This window comes from Castor canadensis, chromosome 3 (assembly GCF_047511655.1).
Source record: "Castor canadensis chromosome 3, mCasCan1.hap1v2, whole genome shotgun sequence".
Taxonomy (NCBI): Eukaryota; Metazoa; Chordata; class Mammalia; order Rodentia; family Castoridae; genus Castor; species Castor canadensis.
The window spans coordinates 91,220,607-91,245,749 of record NC_133388.1 but is presented as its reverse complement, the minus strand read 5'-3'; the positions used below and the strand labels follow the sequence as shown (position 1 = coordinate 91,245,749).

The window sequence follows — 25,143 nt, the reverse complement described above, 5'->3', positions numbered from 1 at the left end:
TGAAATCACAGGGGAGGCCAGTCCAATGTGGTAAGACCTGGGTTTGGAAGGGGTCCATGTCCTTTCTGCTCAAGAGCCTGGAAAAGGAAGTGAAGCTGAGTGCATTGAGCATGAAGAGGGTTGGTTTGGATGGGCAACTGGAAACTCTGCCACTTTGGTCCTGAGGCACACCAAAGCCCAGGGACCAAGATGTCTAACATCTACATTGTATAGATAAGAAACTGAATGCCTGTGAGGCATCTGACTGTGGGGACAACCCTCCCTCCTAAACTGTCTGAGGATCATCTGTGGTGCTGCAAAGGCCCTCTTCCTCAGTACCACTTTGGTTGCTTGAGTTCAGGCACTCACTTTCACCATAGAACTGTTGCTGAAAAAGAAATGTACTGCACTTTCCATTGGGCAATTGAGTGAGTGGAGACGAGCAGAGTATTTCTCTTATGCTGAATAGCCACACTTGGCATCTCACGTGCAGTCCTCTCTGTCATTCCATTCTCAACTTCTTTTTGCTGTCCAACTCCCCCCCTTCCGTGACCATTTGTATAATTGGATCTGCCTTCTGCATCCCCTCATTTCTTCCCTTCTTACTTTTCCTTTTAGCTACAGGAGGTGTAGCTAAAAGGCAGATCCAGGGACACTGAACTCTTTTTTGTGTGATGGAGAGGACTGAAATGGGTGAGAGGAGGGAAAGGAAGGGCAGTGGCTGAGCCAAACCCATGGTGAATGATTATTTAAGCAGCCACCACCCTGACAAGAACCAAGCTAAAAGACACAGAAATGTTGTAATGCTGCATATTGGTTGATTGTCAGTTTTGTAGTTCCAACACAATGAGAATTCCATACCAAATGTGAAAACCACTGGGAAAATTGACACATAAGGAGTTATGTACAACAAGAAAAATATTAGAGTGACACTTGTTTACATGCATTTATTTTAAATTAGAACATTAAAAAGGAGTAGTTTCAGGATGGAGGGAAGATGTAAGAGGAGGAAACAGAAACATACATGCGTACATTCATGAGCAAGGTAACTGTCTAGGATTTATGCAGTGTTAACCATGAAGACTCACAAATAACTAGTGGTGAAAAAATTTACTACAACATGAGAAAACATTAAGATGGAGATCCAATCCTGCCTGGAACTTGGTATAGACTTCCAATTCCCATCTTTGTAACATTTGTATTTCTCCATGGCTTACCATCCCTCTCCCACAGGCCCAGAGTAGCAAGAGTTTGTTTGAGTAAAAATTGCAAGAGCTTTATTTCTTCTCTTTGCAGCATCTTGTGAGACAGGCATGATAAAGGAAGGGTAAAGGAGTGCTGTGGCTGTTGACACTGAGAGTAGCAGCTAAGCCAAAGGGTCTTTTTTCTTCTGGCATCTATTGGAGGAAGGCAGCCCACAGGTGGGTGGTGGTGCTCACACATCGATGCTCACACTTCTCTGAAGAACAGCAGTATGTCTCTCACACTTCTTCACTATTTTTCTGAATAGTCTCATTAGCAGTACAATTAACGTGATTACCCATATTGGTTTGGAGTTTCTGTCCTTAATTTTGCCCAGTTAGATGGATTCAGCTATTTGGTTTTATTGATGAGCTAGGATGGAATTCAGAGGAAGAGCAGGTGTGAGTGTGTGTGAGTGTGTGTGTGTTTGAGAGAGTGAGAGAGAGATTCTGGACTACTAAAGGGTGGGCGTAAATAACAAAAGAAACAACAATGAGCATAAACACGTGAACAGGTCCTTCTTTACACTGACCCTAGTCTCAAAACCCTGAGAAATCTACAACTTAGAGCCACTAACTAACCAGCTCATCAGAGAGTGACCTGTCAGCACTGTCAACATCTTCTTTAGTGAGGTAACACTGTGGTATTGGCACCTAGGGAACTGTTTGCCTGTAGTGAGCTGGTACATAGCATTCTCTAGTTCTGGGCTCTCACAGCAGCTTATGGCAGGACTCTGTCCACACTTGCAGCTGGGGGCATTGTAAACCCCATGGATCACTCCCATGGAGCCACAGAAGAAGCTATTGCTCACTCTGCATGACTCATTGACTTCTAAAACTTTTCTCCAAACTGTCATATCATTGCAACACACTTTGCCATTACCCGGTCTGTTTCCCTTGGGGATGTTATAATGTAGTCTTCTGAGTGTCAGAAGGGAGGAAGGCATAACATCCTTGGACATGTTGAAGCTGATATTTTTATCTAACAGGGTCAAGTTCATTAATACCTCCATGGTCTGGTTGACTTGGCCACTTTCTGACATGACATATTGCAGCTCTTCCTTTGCAAGGTTGTCTTTAATTATCTCCTTTATGCTTTCCGAAGCTCCTGCAAGAACTAGTCCCAGGCCAAGCAGTAGGAGAGAGAAGTTCTCCATCTCAGACACAGTGCAATTTCTTCTGCACTACAGATAAAAAGTAAAAGATAAAAACAAGGAGGATGTTAAGCAGACTGTTTTCTTTTTCTTATGGTGCGTATTCCCAGGAGTGACATCTAGATGTAAGACTTCCACATGTGTTAATGGAAGCATAACACAGCGAAAAGACAGCCAGCTGTGGAGTTAAAATCACCCATGCAAAAACCCCTGCTTCTGCACTTACAAACAATTCACTCTACCTCATTTAATCTCAGTTTACCCATCTGAGAAAAGCAACTATGATCAGTTTAAAGTGCTGGAACCAAGTTATCTATTTATTTATTTATTTCTCTGAGGTGGGTCACAATCACCTCACCCAACACATTCCTCACTATTATTCTGGTTCCTATAGCTCCGAGACAGAGAGAGAGAGACAGAGAGAGAGAGAGAGAGAGACTTGAAACACACTGTTGTTTCCTCATCTCTCATTTCTTTTCCCACCCTATTCTCAGTGATGAGATTTCTGTCTTTACCAGTTCCTTTGACAAGTCAGTCCTGTGGAGAAGGATTTCAGCTTGCTGTGGGCTAGCAGTGAAACTGTGTTTGTCTTCTGGGAGTTTCTGCTATTGGGTCTAACTGAGGGAAGGAGGGGCAAGAAAGGGGTAGAGAGATTTGTAAGAGATTAATGTAGGAGACAATGTGGAGCCAAGGACACACAAGGAGAACTGGACAAAGTGTCCATTAGGGAGTCAGAATCCCAGTGATCCAGGAAGCTCCTCCCCTTCCTCTTCTGTGAAATCTTCCCTATTTATGCTGAAACTCTGAGTGATTCTTCTTTTCTGGAACCCTGTAGCACAGATTATGTTGCGCTTCATTTTATGATTTTTAAATATGTTTTTTCGGTATTCTAGTTAGTTACACATTAGTCTCCTTTTCCTCCCTCCTTACTAAGGGCTGACAACTGCTTGAGCCTGGAACACAAGTTTCTGGGAATTGTTAGTCTTATACAGCATTTCACACTGAAGTATACACACACTAGCTTCTCAACAATATTTGTCAAGAATACATGGCCTGACTAGTGTAGAAAATCCTTTATTGAGGTTAATGCTGGAAAGTTCATAATGAGTATCCCCAAAAAGATGGTTATTTCTCACTGAAGAATGATCCTGTTTCCTCTTTTCCTTTCTACCTTTACAAGCTTCCTTTTCTTGTATATATCTCCTGCAATATCAGCCTTCCTTCCTTTCTCATCGCCATTCGTTGCTCCTTAATTTCCTTCAAAGCATCATTTGCAATGATACTATCTCAGAATTTTTGAAATAGTTCTGATTGCCAAAAAGAAAAGAAAAGAAACATCTCTGATTGCCTGCAGGAGCAGTTTAATACCCTGAGCCCACTAGCTGATCTTTTCCCTCCTCTAATCTCAATTTTGGTTTCAAGGCTTATCTCCCTTTATTTTGTTCCACGCACCTGCTCTGGTTAATCAAGTGTGACCCTCTCTAGGCCATCTCTTCCCTTGTGCTCCTTTTTTTTCTGTCTCTTGAAGTCCTTCAAAATTGAATTCAGTTCCTGTCCCTACTTTGACATGTTTTCTCATCACTTATGTCTACCAAATCCATTTCTCATTTCTCTAAACTTCTTTTCCCTCACCTTTTTTCTTTTCTTTTTTGACAGACTCTCAATGTGTAGCCCAAGCTGGGCTTGATCTCAAGATCCTCCTGCCTCAGCCTCCTGAGTCCACCAAACCCGGCAACACTCATTTCTTATGGTGCTTGTTAGTGCACGTGGACTTTTTAAATTGTATTTGATTTTAAAATGTCCTATGTGTAAAATTAGCACAAAGACCTAGCATCAAGAATATATAGCATTAATAATTGGGTTGATGTATTATTGATAGACTAGTAAGAATTAAGAGGACATATCCCCGAGTGTTTCTTGAGACAATTCCTTTCACACAGACTTGGTACATGTAGGAGGGAGGAAGGAAGAAGAATTAATAAGGAATTAATTTCTTTCCTAAGCTTCTCTATTCTTTGCCATTGACATCAGTAGTGCACTGATAATAAGAAAACTGAAAGCCAATAAAGAGAAAACCAAACAAGAACAGTTCAAAGTTCCCAGTCTTCCCAGTCTTTCTGAAACGTGTCTCAAGTGAGCAGAATTCACAGCTGCCTAGGTTTGACTTCAAATTGTTAGATGCTTGCTAAAAAGAATGTAAGCCCCAAACTGCAAACATTTAAAATATCACAGTTCATTTGATTTTGATCGCTATTGAATCAAAAGAGTCTGAGGACAGATTCCGTGGGGCAGTCTGTGAGTGCACTTCAAGTCTGCAAGATTTGTTTTTAATTTAGAGGCGACTTTGTGGATAGGAAGGAAGAAAAGGAACTGAGAAGGAAGGAAAGGCCAACAAAGCCTAAGGCAAGGGGCAGGAAAGGAATCAGAATTTAGAAAATACAAGCAAGGCCTAAAGGATACATTTCACCTGCTTCAACGTTTTGCCCAGGAAATAACGCCACCAAGACACAAGTTGTATGCTAGGGACCACTTGCTCCTGCTCAGTTTCTGTTCAGGTACTGAGGGCAGTGCTCACTTGCTGATACTCAACAATGACAATAGGGTTCCCACAAAGAAATGGATAATGAAACTCAGCTGGAAAAGGGCCACTCCAGATCGAAGAGTCATGAGAGGTGAGCCTTGCTTACTTACAAGGATAAAGTGTCCTTTTCTCATGATTGTCACCCTCTTCCCCCACAAACCTAATCAATCAGTTAGAACTTGATGCTTCTAAAAGACAGAGATAACAGCGAATGTAGGTGTAGCTCCTTTTTTTGATATGTCCTTGAATTATGTCCAAATAGTCAGCACAGCTTTTGAAATCTCTCAGCTGAAATAACCAGGACAGAAGGTACCTTTACAGCTTGGGATCTTCACGCCTGCTCTGGTCCACTCTCTGTGAGTCTTGGCTTCTCACACATAGCACTGAACTCCACTACTCAGAATTACTGACTCTATCAGCCAATTACCCCTTATTTCTTATTATTTCCCCAATGCTAACCTCCCCACCAGCAAGCCAGTTTCTACACTTCCTAAGAAATAGAATTGTGGAGTGACTGACTTGGAATGAAACTCAAAAAGTACCTAGTTAAAGCCCCACGCTGTACAGATGAGGAAATTAATGATCAGAAAACAGGATTTGGGGTAATTTCCAGAATAGGTGACTTTCCTTGTCTGCCTTTTACCTGTGACTGTAAAGTTATTAGGTCCCAGCTGACCGTGGGGAAATTAGATGAGTTCAGTTGCAGTCACTAAAAGGAGAAAGGAGTCAGTTGTCTGACTTTAAGTCTTCTCTGTTCCCTCCAGAGTTTCACAGAGGAGAAACACTGAACTCTGAGCATCATCATCCCTTCCTGGAAATCCTTATCCACCATCTTTAAGGAAAATTGTTTCTGACCACTCAGGCTCCCTCTGCGCCCCAGGCACAGAGGGCTGCTGAATGGAACACATGCAATGAATGTTGTGTATTCCATCTTTAGGAAAGACCCTAAGGTGACCACACCTAGAATGAGGGCTGGGATCAGGGTGAAATGACTAATTTTCCATTTCAGGAACAACATTTAAGGCTGTACCAAAAAACTCAGCAATCAAGATAAAAAAAATTATAACATTAAAAAATAAATTTAACCTAATATAGTCCTTGATGCACAAAGTTTAGGTTTTTAAGTAACAGAATCTGACCCATGCAACTCGTTTCACCCTAATCCCAATCTTGTCAGGTTGGATCTTTAAAATGTAGAAATTTTGTGAATGCAGGATATTTGCATTAATTTTGATCATTTAGAATATTGACTTAATGTTGATGATCTAGGTTACTGGGAGAGGCTGATGTCCCTTTTAAGTTTGCACCTTTGGTGACTATCTTGATCACTTTATCTTAATCCCAAATTCTGCCTTGGATGTACTCTTGGCTCTTATCAAACGACTCAAAGACAAGTATAAAAAAATTAAAACACATGCAGAGTTTATGGTTTAATTCAGTAAAGACTTTTATTGAAATGGAATAAAGTGATTGCCTCTCAGCCATTCTGTAAGGAGAAATCAAATACCCATTTTACTCCAAGCGTTCCCCATGTCCATGGCTCAGCTTGCCTCAGGGACAAGCAACCCCAGGGCAGGTGAGAAAGGAGAAGACAGGATTGAAGACTCAGGCACAGATTTCAAGTTATTCAATATATCCCTGGAAATTAACCGGTCCCAAGCCATCACAAGTGACAAGAATGAACCCTGCTGTGAGGGAATTGTGGTACCTGCAGGCCGGGTATCCGGTACCATCAACAAGCTGACAGACTGTCAATTTGAACCTTGTCTCACTCTGGAAGCAGAAAATGGTGGAGTGGTTTTGGCAAGCCATCCGCTTGGGAGACGTGCAAATACTATTGATTTTTTGAGGCCTCTCATGAATGAAGACATGCTTCTTTTTGCATGTGTGGTCAGGTTCCCTGACACCTCTCTGTAGGATCATATAGTTACAGTACCTTACAGCAACATTGTTCTGAGGGTAGTCAACATGCAAGTGTTCTAAAGATGTCATCACCTCATTGTCATTCAGCTCATTTTCCCAGAACAGAAGTAGCAAGAAAATGATCACCATTAGGACCATCAGAGGCAAGATTCCCTTCACGTCTCTGGCTTTAACTCCTGTTCAGTAAAGAAAACAGAAAGGAGCAAAGAGTCAGATTGCTCCTGCTCCAATCCCTCGCCACTCCCCACCCTTTTAGGATGTTTCATTTCCTTCTCTCTGCTGATTAAAATCGAATTGACCTTGTAAGATCCAGCTGGAGGTAGAGCTCTTCAAGAAAGTGCTTCTGACTATAGGTCTCAGAGTTTAGTATTTAGCTGTTCTCTAATTAATCCCACTGCATTTGCTTTTTCTCTATCTTGCATCTTGATAGTAAGTATATCTCCTGTTTCTCCCAAAGCTTTCAAAATGCTTAACACAGAGTTGAACAGACAGAAGTATCTCAACACTACTTATGCCACATTATTTTGTTATCACAGAATGACTTCCTTTTGCACAATTTTCTCAGCCCTAATTCCCCCCAATTCCACATGCTTTTCGTACTGTCTACTCATCTGTTCTCCCTCAGTCCTCCCCCATTCCTGCTGGGGCCTGTGCTAGGTCCTCTCACCTTTTGTTCTTGCAGGTGCTCTCACAGGTAACATGACCTTCGGATTACAGATCTGAGAAAATCCCTTGTGCCTTGCTGTTTCCTGACAATAACTGACAGGGAGCCAGTTGCTTGTGGGGAGGGCAAATGACCTCAGACGGAGCGGAGAGGGAGGGACCTGTAGAGCAAGGGTTGGTGCCACTGGGGAGGAAGAGAACTTACCTTCAGAGGGAGATGAGCGCAAAGCAGGTCCTGGATAGGTCCCCATTAAACAGCCACGGACTTCTCAAGACATTTAGTGAAGTTCTGATGTGCCCCACCACAGTATTCTCCATTTTCTGTGTTTTCAAAGAGTGCTTACTACAAAACTGTGAAAAAACTATTTTCCCTTTTGACTTATTTTTTATTATTATACTGGAGGTACACTGTGACATATTCAAAAGTTCTTACAATATATAATAGCTGAGTTCACCCCTCCTTCATTCTCCTTTATCCCCTCTACCCCCATTCCTGGAATAGTCTCAGCAGGTCTCATTTTTCCATTTAAATATATGTGTACATAATATTCCCACCATATTCACCCTCCTACACCCTTCCTTGTATCCTCCCCCTCCCACTGGTATACCAACCCCTAGACAGGACCTGCTTTATCTTACTGTTCTGTTTTTGAAAAGAGACATTTTTGTTTATTTAAGATAGCTACAGAGGGAGGAGAAGCTTTTTTTTTTTTTATAGCACTGGTATTTGAACTCAGGGCCTCATACTTGCTAGGCAGGCACTCTTAATACCTGAGCCACTCCACCAGCCCTGTTTTACGATGGTTTTTGTTTTGTTTTTTTTCAAGATAGAGTCTCAAACTATTTGTGGGGGACTGGCTTCAAAGTGCAATTTTCCTGATGTCTGCCTCCTGAGTAGTAGGATTTCAGGTGGGAGCCACTGGTGTCCAGCAATGAACTATTATTTTCATTTCATTGATTAAAAAAAAGAAGAAGAAGAATTACAGATGGGTTAATGTAGAGATGTAAAAATTACAAGAGTAAAACAAATCTGTCCCTCTCCATGCTGAACAGTTTCAGCATGTGTTTCAACAGGCGTCCTTCTCACATGGTGTCTAGAATAGGACAAAACAATTTTCTGAGCTGGGCACCAGGAGCTCACGCCTGTAATCCTAGCTACTCAGGAGGCAGAGATCAGGAGGATCACGGTTCAAAGCCAGCTCAGACAAACAGTTCCTGAGACCCTGTCTCAAAAAAAACCATCACAAAAAGGGCTGGTGGAGTGGCTCAAGGTGAAGGCTCTGAGTTCAAGCCCCAGTACTGCAAAAAAGAAAGAACGAAGAGAAAAGAGAAGACATAATGGGCTTCTGAGGAGTATGGCAATGATTCCTGAATCATGCTGAACATTGGGAACCCTGGGGAGTTAAAAAATGTGGCTCCCACCCTAAGATGTCCTGCTTTAGCTGGTGTTAAATGTGGCCTGGGTTTGCGAATTAGTAAAGGGTCCCCATGTGATTCTACTACCCAGCAAAATTTGGGAAGCCCTTGACTGTGAGATTCTTGGGAAATCAGTGGATGATTGGCGTTAGTACCACACAATAGCTCAAGGTATTGAGATAATAGAAATTGTTTTTGTTGCTATTATCTTCTGGCCAAATGATATAGGAATGGAAAAATAGAGTTCATTTTACTAAGTCTTACTCTGAAATCTTCCTCTCTCTGTCTCTGTCTCTCTAGGCAAGCACTCTATTACACCCACAACCTCTCCTTTGAAGGAACAGATACAGTCTCCTTTGTACATATGATGTCTTTTTTTCTTTTTACTCCGTAATCAGTGATAATTTGCCAATTTATTATTTTAACTTATTACAGTAGCACATATCACATGCATACATGTGTTCACAAACATATCTGTATCTTTCTAATTGGCAAGAAGAAAATCATCATGGAGTGAAAAAATGGCTTAGGAAGAGCAGAAATTTCTGGAAAAGGCCTTAAAAATTGCATCTCTTGGCATGTGTGGTGGTCTTCACCTGTAATCCCAGCACTCAGGATGCTGAGACAGGCAGATTGTGAGTTTGAAGCCAGCCTGGGCAAAATAGCAAGAACCCATCTCAAAAAAAAAAAAAAAAAAGAGAAAGAAAAAATAATATGCACTTCTTTCTGTACAACAACAAAATCATGATTTCAGACCATGAAAATGAAGAACGAGGAGGTGATTATTTATTTTCCAAAAACTTTCATTCTGGTAGTCCAAACTGTCCTACTGTGGATATGGGTTGCACAGTGCCATAAAGACATAAATGTATGATCCATTTCTGATAAACCTTCCAATTAACAAAATTTGGTTTGCATATGATGTCACAGAACCACCACCATAGTATAAAGAGAAATGTGAGTACACACTGTAATGCTCATTTTTTCCAGCCAGGACCTCCAGGTAACTCAGCTGCAGGTGCTGTCCTGAGTTCACATGCTGTTCGTTACACAGAGTATTGGCACTGAGGCAAATGAAACTGCTCCTGTGTTCCAGGGTGTACCCCAGAAACAGCTGAGGCTGAGTCCATGTCAACTAGTGCTGGCACCTTTCAGGAAAATATTGTAACCTCTAAAGCCAGCTAAGGATTAGCATCCAGACATGAGAAACTTCTACTTCAGCAATGAAAAGGCAGGAAACCCCAAACCCAACTATGAAAAGCCAGTTTCAGAAGATGAAGCCAAAAAGGGTAACAAGCAATGCTCAACTTCATTAGCAATTGAGGGAATGGAGACTAAAATAACAAGGAAATGTCCGCATATAAACACCAGATTATCAAAAACTACAGAATCAAGTAATATCAAGTGCTGGTGAAAAACTATTCCTGGATAGGAAAATTGGTGCGGAAATACTAGAGTACGCTGGAAGCATTTGGTTGGTGAAGCTAACAATGGGTACAGTCACTGGCAGTGTAGCTCAGTGGTAGGGCACCTGCCTTGGAGTTGATCCCTGCACTGATTTAAAAAAAATCAATAGAGCCACCTCTGCAGCTCACACCTGTAATCCCAGCTACTCAGGAAGCAGAGATCAGAAGGATCTTGAAGCAAACCCCAGACCACAGTTCTCAAGGACCCTATTTCGAAAATACTCAACACAAAAAAGGGCTGGTGAAATGGCTCAAGTGGTAGAGCACCTGCCTAGCAAGTGTGAGGCCCTGAGTTCAAACCCTAGTCCCACCCAAAAAAAAAAAAGGAAAAATCTTTAACCATGTTGGGAGGCCAAGGCAGGAGGATTTCACTCAGGATCAGCCTGGGCTACAAAAGACACTGTCTGAAAAAAAATTATCCATCTAAATATCAGACCTTGTTATTTCAAGAAACCTGTGAGGATGAGAGAAGTGAAGGGATGAAGAATAAAAGAGAAAAATAATAAATAAAATTGAGTAGAAGAGAAGGGAATATGACCAATTCAAGGCTGTGTTCCTGAAGAGAAGGGCCAGAGGGAGATAGGGAAGGGGGCTTTTGTGTTTTGCTCCCACTAATATAGCATGGAGGAAAGGAGAAACTGGACTGTTTCCGGATTATTGTGTTTGTTGAAAATCTGCCACCCTTGGTTTGCTGGGCCTTAGGTCAACTCACAGAAGGAGACTAGAGGAGACAGACTGCTTCGAAAAGCCACCTTTGGTGTCAGGATGGAAAACACCATTAGTGATTCCCTTAATTACTCATTTTGTCAGACGCCATGACAGCATTCTGGAGACCTACTGGCTCTGATACTATCTGGTTCTGGGCAGCATGTCCTCAAGGTGACAGCAGAAGTGAACACCCGCTCTGGGTGCCCTCAGCTGCATAGGAAGTTCACACTGAGAGAAGGAGGTGGCCGGCCCCAGCTGTCTCCTCTGTCCCACAGGAAACAGTTAAGAAGTGACTTACTGCTGCAGAGGTAGCTGGCTACCCTGCAGGCTGCTGCTGTTGATTCCCAGTGCTGGCTCTCATTGAGGTAATATGGCAGACTGTATTTTCCAAGAAGAATGACTACAAAATATTCCCATCCCATGTTCTGTTCCAGAACTTACCACTCCTCCATCAAGCAGCAGAGTCTAGGTCCTTCCTGTGAACGGGAGTGGGCTTCAGGGCCTGTTCCCACTGATCAGTGTGGCACAAGTGATCTTTTCTGACTTCTGAGACTAGGTCACTCAGCCTCCATATGGGCCATGGCCCTTGGGGGACATTTATTCTGGGTGCCTTCAATTGCTCTTTGTCAGGTCTGACTCTGTCAAGGCTACCAGATTGACCTCACGGGCACAGAGGGAGATCTGAGGAGTCCCAGCCTGAAGCTCCATGAAGCTTGGGTCACCTCAGCCCAGGTGGCAGACAGGTGAGTGGAAGACCTGTGATCCAAGAAATGAGGCGGGAGCACCGCAATGTGGTGAATTTCATGGCCATGTGGACCTCAGCTGTGGAACCCAGGACCTTGCCACCCCACTCAGCCCCAGCCCCAGACCCCAGTGTCGCCTTTAGGAAGCAAGTGGGATGGGATGCATTATCTTTCCCTCTGTTTTTGTAGGTATTTGCAAATATTTACTTAAAACTTGAAAGTCCTGCTCTCATGGAGTTGACATCTGTGAAGGCGGATGGACACGAAAGATAAACATAACCAAGCAGGTTAGTGTTTTAGAAAACAGGGCCTTGCGACTTAGGATAGGGTAGCCGGAGTGGGCCTAGCCCACAGGCTTCCCGTCCTCCTTTGCACCCAATGCCGACATCGTGTCAGAATCTGACATCACTACTGTGGTCCCTGGGGATCCACTCCATCCCCGGTCCTGCTGGGGGAGGCTGCCCACAGCTTTGCATCTTCAGGTGCTCCACTCACCTGGAGCTGATGGGAGATGAGGGCGTTCAAGGTGAGACTCCAGGTTCTATTCACACAGTCATTCAGAATTATTCAAGGGTACCTTTCTGAAAATATCGGGCTGGGATGTAGCTCGGTGGTACAGCGCTTGCCTAGCATGCGTGAGGCCCTGGGTTCGATCCCAGCACCAAAAAAGAAAAGACAAAAAAAAAAAAACCTCTCCCCTTTCTGAAAATATCAAATACTTTTCCAGAAAATGTCTAAGAATCAATTCAACTACATTATGTAGCTGAACCTACCAGATTGTCTACTTAGCTATTTTTAAAAAGTTGACAAAGAGCCAGTGCAGTGGCTCACACCTGTAATCCCAGGTATTTGGGAGGCAGAAACAGTAGGCCAGCTCAGGCAAAACATTAGTGAGACCCTGTCTCAAACAAAAAGCCAGGCATGGTGGTATTCACTTGTAATCTCAACCACAAGGGAAATGAAGCATGTTTTCATTTATGAAAGGCCAGCCTGTGCAAAAGTGTTAGGCCATATCTGAAAAATAAGTAAGAGCAAAAAGGACTGGGGCTAATAATAATAATAATAATAATAATAAAAGGACTGGGGCTAATAATAATAATAATAATAAAAGGACTGGGGGTGTGGCTCAAGTGATAGAGTGCTTACAAGTGTGAGGCCCTGAGTTCAAAACTCCAGTACTACCAAAAACATTGACAAATGATATGTATTTATGGGGCTCAGTGTGCCGTTTTGATATAGTACACATTGTGGCATGGTTATAGCCGTTAATCAGCACATCCGTCATCACAGAGGTATACCTTTTTTGTAGTGAGAACACTTAAAATTTATTCTTTTAGTGATTTTGAAGTACAGCATTCATTGTCTTAAGGATGGCTGCCATGCTGTGCACTAGACGTGATCACGTTCCTCCCTCAGGGTCCCCACCCCCACCCAGTCTTCTAGATGCTTTTCTTCTGTATATCCTGTCTCTCTTTTTCTTTTTCATTGTGCTAAGGGCCTTATGCTCGATAGGCATGTGCCCTAACACTTGAGCCACACTCCCAGCCCTTTTGTGCTTTAGTTATTTTTCAGACAGGTTCTCACTTTTGCCCTGGGCCAGCCTTCTACCTATGTTTCTGTGTAGTTAGGGCCACAGATATGAACCTCCATGCCCAGATTACTGATTAAGATGGGGTCTCAATAACCTTTTGCTTGAGCTGGTCTTCACACTTGATTCTCCTGTGCTGTGCCGTGTGAACAGCTAGGATTACGAGAGTGAACCACTTCACTCTTCTCCTTCTTTAGATTCCCTTTACAAGTGAGATCATTTGGTGTTTGTCTTTCTGTGCCTGGCTTATTTCACAAAACATGATCTCCTCCAGGTTTATGCTCAAGTCAATTTGTAAATTTTTTCTGGAACATCTTAGCCTCGGTGTAAGAGGACGGGCCCCACCTTGCTGTAGAAGACTGAAGAGGGAGAAGCAGAAGTTCATCCTGGCTTTTCCTGGTGCTGCAGCCATCTGTGGCCTGCTCCCCCCTCCTCCCAAAACCTGGACATAGGCCCTGCCCTTTGTTCTTCAGTGCACCTTGGCAGAAGAATACGTGGTTTAAACAGACTTTCTGAAAACTTTTAATTACAGAGAACAAAATAATCTTAGCCTTGGTCCAGTATCTGCTGCTCCTAGCATCCATCAGCGTGCTCTTTGCAGGGGTCCCTCTGCATTGCCCTGTCATTAGCCATCCTGAGCTTACTTATTCCCCTGTCACCCTCTGCCTCTTACCTCCTCTTCCCACTGCCCCTCTTAGTGTAACCACCCAGTTTCCAGGGAGATGCGCTCATGCCAGAAGAAGGGCTGATGCCACTCTCCCCCGCCCCGCTTCTTGAAGATGCATTTTCAGAACGATTCCCATAAAACTGAAAAGCATCGACTGCCCATATAAAGAATGGGAATGGTAGAGGTCTGTGGAGTACAACAGGGAGGAGGATAGCCACCCCACCGCCAGGCCTAAAACTGGGACTTCTGGCTCCTCACATCAAAAAGAAAATACAGACCATGGTTTTTTAAGTGAAATAAATCAGAATGACAAAAACCTGAGTGTTACCCTCACTTGGAGAATTGAAGTCTCTGAGCTGAGGCCTCAGCATCTGCTTTTGTAATCAGTGGAACATCTCCCCCCAAAAATGATCCCCAAACTGATATCAGCATATTCATTGCTACAGAATTGAACCAAAACAAAACCCACCCTGAGTGTGGGGACCCTCAGCATCCCAACCTGCAGCCTCTGCATCTGGATGACCACCCTAGGCGCAGCTCCCACTTTTGAAGCCTCTCTTCCTGTTTTTTATCAGCCAGGAGCCACCTTTAGCACTTGGGTTAGGACTGAGTTGTTGGAAGCCCTTTGTGTTGGGACTTGCTTGCCTTCCTCCCTTGCTCAGGTCTGGGCCAGGAGATGAGAACGAGCTTCTTTCAGACTTGGAAGGCGGCTGCCCGCTCAGAGCTCTGCAGCAGTTCATGCGAGTCCTCAGGCACCAGTGCAAGCGCACAGGTCCAGCAATGTTTCCAAGTGCAGCACAGCCCCAGGCCCCTTGTTTACATTAAGCTGCTCTGTGTTATCAGATGGCAGATGAGGGCACCCACTTCCCAGTTTTCATGCAAAAAAATCACAAGATCCACAAATGGAAAGCATTTCAAGGTGCTGCACAGCAAGGAGAGTCTCACAAAGTGAGGGTTTTAAGCAAAGATTCATTTTAGTTTAACAGGATAAAGTGGGGAGAAGTGGGAATGGGGGGCACTTCCTGTTCCCCACACAGGAAATGGGAGTTTAAAAAAAAACTCAAAATGGTGGTTCCTATGTGGACTCTGCTATTTTCTGAGCTGCAGGATACATGCAGGTTGTCTAGCAACCCTAATACGATGGATCTGGTGGCTAAGACAGGTGCTAAAACATGGAGATGTCACCAAGGCCCAGGGACAATTGGTGTTTTAGGGTTTCCTTTTGCTAGGAATGACTTTCATTTTTCTGTCCCTCTACCCACTCAAGGAGCCTTGCAGCTTGTTAACATCTCAAAGGAGATGGCAGATACAGAGGACTGTCTTTATGTCACTCTACTCTTGTAACTTAACATCTAAAAGGAGGTGCTGCTCTGGCTTTTCAGTTTTTGCTTCCTAGTTCCAATGTCTGAGCCTGGCCCTTTTAGTATTTATTAAAAATAATATAATTTCTCTGTCGCTTCATCTATCTATCCCACTGAAGGACAGACCGCGGGAGGTCAAGGAGACACTGCTCCCTAGGAAACACCTGTTTGCATCTGAAAGGCATCTCCGCCATCAGGCAATGCAAAAATAGGCTATAAAACCCCTACTCTAGCCCCCCACCCTAGCCCATGGGATCACCAGTTTCCAGGTCCCCCTGCATTCCCCAATATGCAGTCTTTCTCTTCTCTTTTCTCCAACTAAATTCTCTACAAATAAAATCTTTCTGACCTCTGCTGTTAGAGTCTGTCTGTGCTGTCATTCTCAGAGCAGGCTCAAGCACCCTGAACACCTGAAATTCCTGCACATGCGTTACCACTGTTGAGGTACTTTAATTTGCAGCCCACCTAGCCTAAAAATCAGCTATAACTGGCATGACCCTTGGGTAACCTCGTGAAGAGGAAGATAGCCTTGAAACAGGGTTGTAAAACATGGTAAACTGTCAATTAAAAGCTGTAACCTCAGACAGAGCTGTGAGGAATTGCCCATTAGAGCCATGCAAAAGTTCAGGACCAAGATGAAAGGCACCATGCAGAGATAAGCACCCATTCCTGCCTTTCTTTGTTTCCACTTGTAAATAAACTTTCCAAAACAGGACTCCCCTGCTGTTCTAATCTATAACTTAGGTTTCTATTCCACTACTAGCCCCTAATTTATGGGAAACACATTCCTTGTAACCTGATAAGTAAATCTCTGGTGTTTCTCCAGTTCCCAATAAATAATCTTACCCCACCACCAGGATGTGGGCAAGATCAGGAAAATGTGACCCCAGGGGCATGAGGAATTCCTATGTGACAATGATTTATGCTTTAAAGAGTATAAGACCTGCTTAAACTTTGCATTCAGGGTCCTTGTTGAAACCTGCTGCGTCAGGCGGATGCTCGGACCCTAGCTAGCTAGAAAATAAACCTCGCCTTGTGACTTCCTTTGTCTCAAGTGTCCTTTGTCCTCTCAGAAGGTGGCTGGCCTCGTACCCTAACACTGCCTCATCTCCTTCTTGGGCATCCATAAGAGACTCTCCTCCATTGGGCACCAGTGGCTCACGCCTGTATCCTAGCTACTTGGGAGGCCAAGATTAGGGAGATCACAGTCAATTTGAAGGTTTTGAGGCCAGCCCAGGCAAACAGTTCACAAGACCCCCATCTCCAAAATAACCAGAGCAAATGGACTGGAGGTGTGGCTCGAGGGGTAGAGCACCTACTTTGCAAGCACAATGCTCTGAGTTCAACCCCCTAGTACTGCAGAGAGAGAGAGAAAGAGAGAGAGAGAGAGAGAGGAAGAAAGAAGGAAAGAAGAAAGAAGGAAAGGAAAGGAAGAAGAAGATGCTAAGAAAAGAAAAGAAGGAAGGAAGGAAGGAAAGAAAGAAAGAAAGAAAGAAAGAAAGAAAGAAAGAAGGAAGGAAGGAAGGAAGGAAAAGGAAGAAGAAGATGCTCCCCTCTGTGCTTCCTGTTTGCTGTGTGGTGCTGAAAGGACTTGCCTGCCTTCGCCCATGACTGCAAGACTGGAGCAGTGTGCACAGTGCCTGGTGCTTCTCAGATCACCAGATGTTTCAGGAGTGGATGAAAGAGTACAAGATGTCAGATTTGGTCTCATTTCTGGCATCAACTCCATGTGACCATGAGAAAGTGTGTCAGTTCTCAGTATGCTCCCTCATCTCTAAAAGGGGAGGGGAGTTGTAGAAAAGAATAAAGGAAGAATGTGACTCACAAGAAGGTGCCACTCTGCTTGGACGTACTAAGGTACTGAGCTCAATCTAAATGAAGTCATCATTAAGATGGCAATTGTGTGGCTACACCCAAAAGAGCCGAGTGTAGTCTCTGCCTCCCAGGCTGCAGTGAAATGAGCAATGGGGAAAGTGGGAGCTGTTTCTTAGGGCCTGCACCTTGAGCCACTCCACCAGCCCTTTTTTGTGATGGGCTTTTTTTGAGATAGGGCCTCACAAACTATTTGCCTGGGCTGGCTTCAAACAGCGATCCTCTTGAGTAGGTAGAATTACAGGCTTGAAGCACCAGTGCCTGGCAGGAGCACAGTTTGAAGCCAACTCTGGGCAAAAAGTTTGCAATACCCTATCTCGAAAATACTCATCACAAGAAAAGGGCTGGTGGATTGGCTCAAGTGATAGAGCACCTGCCAAGTGTGACACCCTGAGTTCAAATCCCAGTACTGTAAGAAATTTTAAAAAAGTAAAATAGATGTCTAGAAAATATTCTTGGTTGAAAAGAACTGGATTTGTTTCTTTACCTTTGAGAGTCCTTCAACACATTTGGTAAGCTACAGATATAAAATAGCAAATGAAGGCAAGAGATTCAAGAATCCCTAATAAAAAATCTCCTTGACTTTTTCATTTTGTATGCTCAGTATCCAGTTAATTACCATGAAGGAGTAAATGCTTAATAAGTATTTATTGAATGACTAAAAAAAATGACAAAAAAAAAAAGAATTCAGAAGGGGGATCTGAGTCATGGGAGGATGGGGTGGGAGAAGAGATTGATGTAGAGGACTGGTGGTCAGAGTTTGGAGGTGGGCAGACAGAGCCCGTGAGGTCACAAGTAAAAGAGTTCAGTTGGAGGGAGAGACACAGACTTTGAGGAGGTTTCATCACTGGCAAGGAGGATTTGAACAGCGTTACAAGATGGAGCAGGGAGGATTGAGAGCAGAGAGAAAGGAAAGCTTGGACGAATGGAATTTCAGATCACTTGCTGTTGCAATGGCAGAAATTGTTAAGACCTAGAAGTGACTGAAAATCAGTCGCTTTGGTTATATATCATCTTGGAGACCAAGGGGGAGGGTGGGGAGAAGGCATTCCAGTGGACGTGTCTAGTGTAGAGTGGGAAGTCCCCATAATGTAGAAGGAGAGAGAGGGAGGGAGGGGGGAGAGCGAGAGAGAGGCAGGTGCCTTGGTGAGTTTACTCTTCAGGCCAATATAGACCTAGGTCAAGATCTAGCCTCCCTTTACGTGACTCAGGCAAGGAGAGCAGAATCATCGGGTTGCTGTTTGATCATAGTAAGCTGGAGGGGCTCCTCTCGCCCTAGGCGGAGGAAAGGAAAACAGGGAGGGAGAGCAGGAGAGAGGGAGTGAGAGTGGGAGTGTCACCCAGACAGGTTCCCAAGGGCGGGTGTCCTCGGCCTGGGTTGCTGTCCAACGGAAAATGTCCCAACTGGTTAGTCAGGCGTCCCCGGGCTAAGCAGTGGGCACCCCAGTGGGCAGGAGAGAGGCGTACCTGGCATAGCACTACGACTTCCAGACCAGGCAGAGCAGGTAGCCCCAGCAGGAGGCTAATGATGGATGGGAAAGCCAGCAAGGCAGTAAGGTCCAAAATCCACAGTCCGGAGGCACGTGGGGTCAATTCAGCAGTCTGGGTCCAGGAAAGGGAAGGACACGAAGGCTAAGGGAGCAGCCCCAGGCCAGAGCGTCCTGTTAACCTCTCCCAGGTTTTGGCACCAGATGCCGAATAAAGACCACGCCACATGTGGAAAGGAAAGGTTTATTGGTCCAGACCACAGGGCCATCACTCTTTTTGGGTTCAGAGCACAGTGGCTTGGGTGAATTGGGTAGTGGGCTTTATAGGAGGGGCTGAGCCATGGGGGAGGGAGAGAGAGTCTCTGGTCTCTGATTATCTGAGATCACCAGATGGAACAGGTCGACATGCCTGGCTATTTGAGTAACTGGAAGTTCCTGAGGTGTTTTGCAAGCTGAGAAACAAGCAGGCAGGGAGAAACAAGTGGTCATAAATCAGGGGGTCTGGTTTTAAGGTGTAGCCTCGGGTCCTTCTGCCCACCCCAAGAATGCCAGGGACCTAACACAACGAAAGGAAAACTGTTGATCCACCTCTATGTACTACTCACTTTTACTTACTACTCACAGACTTAGGGCCAGTGGGGTGGCTCAAGTGGTAAGAGCGCCTGCATAGCAAGCCCTGAGTTCAAACTCCGGTGCTGCCAAAAACCAAAACAAAACAGAATCTGCTCAAGGCAGAGTATGGGTTTTGTTGTGATGTTGTCACACTGTATGTGATGTGCTTTGATCATGTTCACATGATCAAAGTTTCCCTCTCTGGTCCTCCCTCCTTCTCCTGCTGCTCCTCTTAACAACTGATCTCCTATTTTCAGGTCTTTTTTGTTGTTGTTGTTAAATCTACAGAGAAAACATGCAGTATTTGTCTTTCTGAGTCTGCCTTATTGTTCTTAACATAATCTCCAATTCTGTGTATTTTATTGGAAATGACAATTTCATTCTTCATGGCTGGGGAAAAAAGCTCCATTGTACCACATACCTTTATCCATTCGTCAGCACTCGTGCTGTCCCCATAACTTAGCTACTGTGAACAGTAAGGCTTTAAATTCATTCCTTCTCCTCTGAACCCTCGCTTCACTAGCTAAAGGCCGCTCAGGAATTTTGCTGTTAGCTCTGTGCCCCTCCCTATCCATGGATGCAATTCACATCCCATAAGTACTTCAGCTTCGTTGCATGGACATTTCCCTGGAGAACAACACAGCTCTTGCCATCGTAAGTGCAGCCCTTACCTCTTGCCTGGAGAGGATCCGCAGAAAGTGATGGGTACCCGAAAGGGACCCTCATTTACAAACAGCCCTTCAAGACCGTCCACAGAAGACCTGTGACAGCGCATCTTTGTCCACAAGGGGGCAGAGTCCAGTTTGACTTTGCACCTGGAGCTGACACTCGCCCTAGTCAGGCATGTTTTGGGACCGCCATTAAGATTCTCATTCTGTATTTGCCTATTCCTCCCTCCACCATCCCCACGTGCCAGCAGTGTTCCCTTGGGACTACATAATAACTGATCTTCTGTCACAAAATCTAGTTAAGTGGGGGTGACAAGGTCCTGTTGACTTATACAGGCCCTTCCCCTACCTTGGTTTTCCTCTTTCTCTCTGGTCTCCCTGTCATGGACTTCCATCCTCCTCTTATGCTCTCTCCTAGAGTGGCCCAGCTTGAGCAGCTCTGCAATGCGACCCTGAACACTGTTGGGGTCAGAGTCTGCCAGAGCCATAGGACCTGGTGCAGCCCTGTTCTAAGGCACTCAGCCTGGGGTCGGGGTGCAGCACAAGTCAATGGCACTGATCATTTGCGGTCCCTGAGAGCCTACTGTGCCTCCTTTCTGTCCAATCAGAGAACCTTTTAACACCTCTTTAAGGCAGAAGGAAAACTCTAGAGAATGCTTTCAGGAGTGTCCCAGCTGCCTTTCCCCAAAGATGGAACATTCCTTACAGGAGCCCGCTAAAAGTAAGCCCCCAGTCCTACCATGACCCTTAGCTCCCCTAGTGTCACAGGATCCCTCAAAGCATCTGACTGTCTTATTTAAACAACATTTATATAACTCATTGAGCAAATACAGGTGCTAAGAACACTGCCAGTCTCTGAGACATCAACTTAAATACAACTCGTACTACTTCACAAGAGTGGTGGGATGGAGAATTAATGTAAGAAAAACAAACAAACGAACAAAAAACCCAGCAGCAGAAGTCAGGTATGCAGTGAAAAAAATTAGAGAGAGGCGTAGAGACCAAGGGGAGTAGTAGTCAGAAATGTTTTTCTGAAGGGTGATCTCAAGAGGTAGGGCTGAGCACCATAGGAACGGGGCAGATAAGACTCTAGGCAGAGAAGAGCAGGCACAATGGCGCTGGGATGGGTTGTTCTGGGGGCAGCAGAGGCAGGAGTGGGCACAGGGAGATGAAGTCAGGGAAGCAAAGCAAGTCTGAGAGGCAGCAAACTCAGGCTGGTGTTTTCATAAGTCATGCAAGGAATTCTGATTTTATGTGGAATGAATGGAGATGCACAGAGGGCTTTAAGGAGAGGCAGGACAAGCTCTGTCTTTGGTGTGAACAGTATTCTAGCTGCTGTGTTGAAAACAGACTGACAGGGCACAAGGACACTGCAGGGAGACCTACCAAAGGGCCACGACTACGGCACAGGTGAGGAATGGTGCTGGTGTGGACACTGTGCTGGTGGTGGAGGTGTGACAAGTGTTTGGATTCTGAAAACATCCAGAAGGGATGGAACATCCCTCATTAAGGGAGTGAACTGGGGCTGAGAGAGGAGTAAGGGAGGAGTCCAAAATTGTCTATTTTACAGTTCTTCCAAATATCTGAAGAGTTTCCTGGAAGTTAGGTGCATCACAGTATGGTTATAAGTGAGTTTAAAATACCTGTGGCCTCTATAGCCCTTGCTTATCAGGGAGCCAGGATATAGCTGACTGAATAGGATTGTACACACAGCAGGTAGGGAGGAGCTGGTGTGACAAGTGCGATCCGTATGAGAATGAAAACCCCTGCACACATATGTACACACTCTCACACACATACGCGCGCACACACACACACACACACACACACACTTCCACCAACTCCTCAAACAAGTGGGCTGAACCACTGGGCTGTCTCTCCTGACTTTCCACTCTTAAGATGGCTTGGGGAAGAAGGGCAGGTCAGAGAAACGAAGTTGGGCGCATGGTTGAGCCCAGAAGTAAGCTTAGCTGTGGAAGACAAAGTGGAGGTGGAAGGGCTCTGGCCAAGGCGGCCTGAGGTACAATGCGTGGTTACTGAGACACGGGGAAGGCCCTCCAGTGTCTGTAGAGCAACTTGGAGGTATGTGAAGTTCCCAGGCCACCCACAAGTACCCCTGGGGAACACTGCAGAAAGAACCATGCCCAAGGCTTCATCCTCAGAAATTCCAGCTTAACTGGACTGAGGTTGGACTCAGTAGTGAATATCTTAAAAGGTTGACAGGTGAGCCTAGTAAGGTTTGAAAATCCCATGGAGAAGTTCTTTCCTAAGAGGCTATACTACCCAGCTTCTTCATCCTCACCCCACACAACAGGGCCTGAGTGAGATGGGAGCCCAGGCTCTCTGTGACAAGACTCCTCCCAGTTGTCTCCCCAGGGAGGCCCCAGCACTCCAAGATGTGCCCTGTGCTAACAGCAGAGGAAAACTGAGGGCTGTGTGAAAACATTGATATAGAAAACACCTCTCTAAGTCCTGAATGAACAATTTCTGGGGTGTCGATTGTATTACTGTGATTTTTTAGAAGAAATACTATATAAATGTTGGGTGATAACATCTGGAATTAGGCACTGGGCTAAAGATGAAGTGTATAAATCTGAAACAGTGGAGTGTAAAGTGGTGTTTTATGTGATGATACTTTTATGTGATGATACCTTATGATACCTTTATGTAATGATACCTTAAATCTTTGGGTATATTGGGAAAACAATCAGCTCGAGACAAAAAAGGGCTCGTCCGGGATTTGAACCCGGGACCTCTCGCACCCTAAGCGAGAATCATACCCCTAGACCAACGAGCCAACCACACAAATAGGCCGGATTTTACAATTTCTGTAAGGAAAGTTGCAGCCACGTCCATGGTTGGGTTCAAAGTTTTCTTTTACCAAGCATGGGTGTGGGGCGACGCCTAGCGGAGGGAACGAGCCACTGCGCTCTCCCCCAGATGAGGAGGGCGAAGGCCCGGAAGTTGCCGAGTATTTTTAGGACGAATGTCGGGCACCAGCGACAATTCTGATGCATATTTTCGTTTCCGAGGGAGCCAGAGCTGCTGCGGGACCCGAGGATGGCAGTCTCCGCAGTCCGAGGGACCAGCTGCGGAGGTCTTCCGTCTTCCCGGGGACCCGCCAGCCGGGCCCAGGCGGTTCGGGAGGGGACGCCCGAGACCCCGAGGCGTCTCTCCCCCAACCGCAAATACCGTGGCCGAAAAGGAGACTCGGGAGGGCAATGAGGGGAGGCGAGACAAAGAACCAACCGAAGTGTCATCACGTGGCCGTGGGGCGCAGAAAGAGGAGCGTAGGGCGTGTGCTGCCTCTGCTGCCTAACCGGTAGCGTGGCCGAGCGGTCTAAGGCGCTGGATTAAGGCTCCAGTCTCTTCGGGGGCGTGGGTTCGAATCCCACCGCTGCCACACGTTTTTTGGCAGTTTCGTAAAGATTTTAGTGCTGTTTTGGAACTTCTCGTGTATCCGAGTCTTTCACAATGGAAATACTTAAAAGTAGCAGCACTCTCGCAAGAAGCCTTTGAATTCTTGGAAAAACAGAATGCTGCTCCAAAAGCGAGGCTCCAGGCCTAACTCCCAGAGCGGACCTCACAGCTAGCAAGGGACCTGCAACGCGGAGAGCATCTTCAGAGCACTGGGCACAGCAGGAGCCCCTGACACTGCTGTTAGAAAGCCCGGGTTCAGTTCTCACTCACTAGGGCCAGCTGCTTATCTCTGTGTGCCTCGATTTCCTCATATGTGAAGTGAGGTAAGAGTGGTGTATGCCTCTAATATGAAAATTGGCAAATACAAGTAAAGTGCTAGAACAGAGTCTGGAGAGAAAAGAAAAACCGACGCAGGCTTTTCCATCGTAATATGCACTCTTGGCCATCACCCCTATGCTGGGGGAGAGTCCTGTCTGAGTCTACAGAATAGAAATAAATATTCTTTTCTTGTGGCCTCTGGAAGCCAGCAGGTGTGGGTAGTATGTGACATCCACTTGCTATTAATCACTGCCACACGTCACACACAGCACTAAGTGCTGGAGTGACAGTCGTGAGCAGAAGAAATGTTTGCCCTCCTGGGAGAATTGCTTTTCTATACAGGGAAAGGATAGTGTTGTGCCAGCTGGAAAACAGAAGGAAAAAAGAAACAACTGTATGTAATTAATACCCAGTGGTGATAAGTGCTGAGAAGAAAAGCAGTGAGGGTGTTTGGGAGGAGTTGTCGTCAAGGCAGGTGTCTCTAAACAGGTGACATTTGAAAGCAGGAGTAAAGAGGAAGTCCTACAAGTAACTCAGGGAATTTTATTCTAGGAGCAAGAGACAAGGCATTTGGGGGTATTTGGAGCAGTGAGACCAGGGCCAGAACATAGAAGGGCAAGAATTTGGACTTGGTTCTAAGTGTGAGGAGGAAAATTGGATGTTTTCAAGATGGGAAGACTATTATTTTGCTTTTGTTCAATGGGATAACTGGCTGTCTGTGGCAGTGTAGAGAACAGAGTGGGAAGGAAGATGAGTTAGATGGTCATTGTGGGAGTCTGAAGAGATGGAGGTTTTGACAAGGGTGACAATAGTGGCTGTGACATGGATAGAGGTAGGCTCAATAGGATTCAGCTATGGATTCCAGGTGATGTGCCCTGGAGCAGGATGAATGATGGATCTGCTTCCTGAGGTGTGGGTAGAGGTAGGACATCAGCAGTAAGAGTGGCAGGAAACCAAGGACACCATTTGTGACAAATTCATGAGCAGATGTCTGTAACTCGTTTACATGGCAAGCAGAGATCGTCAGTGTATGGATTCTTTTTAAAGCCACAAGATTGAATGCCTAGGCATAGCCAGACACCTGAAAAGGAGGGCAAAGAAACACTCAAGAACTGACAGGCCTGGACAAGAGGAGCTGGCAGAAGAAACTGACCTGCAGCCTCCTGGACCACCAGGCTGCTGAGAGGAGAAGGGTGGAGGCTTGAGCAGGGTGGAGACTGGACAACCAACCTTTGGTTGGGGCAACTGTCAAAGTCCTCAGTAACCTTGACACAAG

At 45.2% G+C, this 25,143-nt stretch overlaps 2 protein-coding genes and 2 non-coding genes across 4 annotated transcripts; 1 reads left to right on the top strand and 3 right to left on the bottom strand.

Annotated features, from left to right (window-relative positions):
* Positions 1–1,777: 1,777 nt before the first annotated feature.
* Positions 1,778–2,396, bottom strand: Rnase11 (ribonuclease A family member 11 (inactive)). The gene has a single exon (XM_020172542.2). It carries the CDS (start codon positions 2,375–2,377, stop codon positions 1,778–1,780), a length of 600 nt encoding a protein of 199 aa, XP_020028131.1. The 5' UTR covers positions 2,378–2,396.
* A 4,182-nt stretch (positions 2,397–6,578) lies between these two features.
* On the bottom strand, positions 6,579–7,016 carry Rnase12 (ribonuclease A family member 12 (inactive)). The gene has a single exon (XM_020172545.1). It carries the CDS (start codon positions 7,014–7,016, stop codon positions 6,579–6,581), a length of 438 nt encoding a protein of 145 aa, XP_020028134.1.
* Positions 7,017–22,854: 15,838 nt separating this feature from the next.
* Positions 22,855–22,926, bottom strand: Trnap-agg (transfer RNA proline (anticodon AGG)). The gene has a single exon. It is a non-coding gene; the product is annotated as a tRNA-Pro (tRNA).
* A 524-nt stretch (positions 22,927–23,450) lies between these two features.
* Positions 23,451–23,532, top strand: Trnal-aag (transfer RNA leucine (anticodon AAG)). Its single transcript has one exon. It is a non-coding gene; the product is annotated as a tRNA-Leu (tRNA).
* Positions 23,533–25,143: the final 1,611 nt, after the last annotated feature.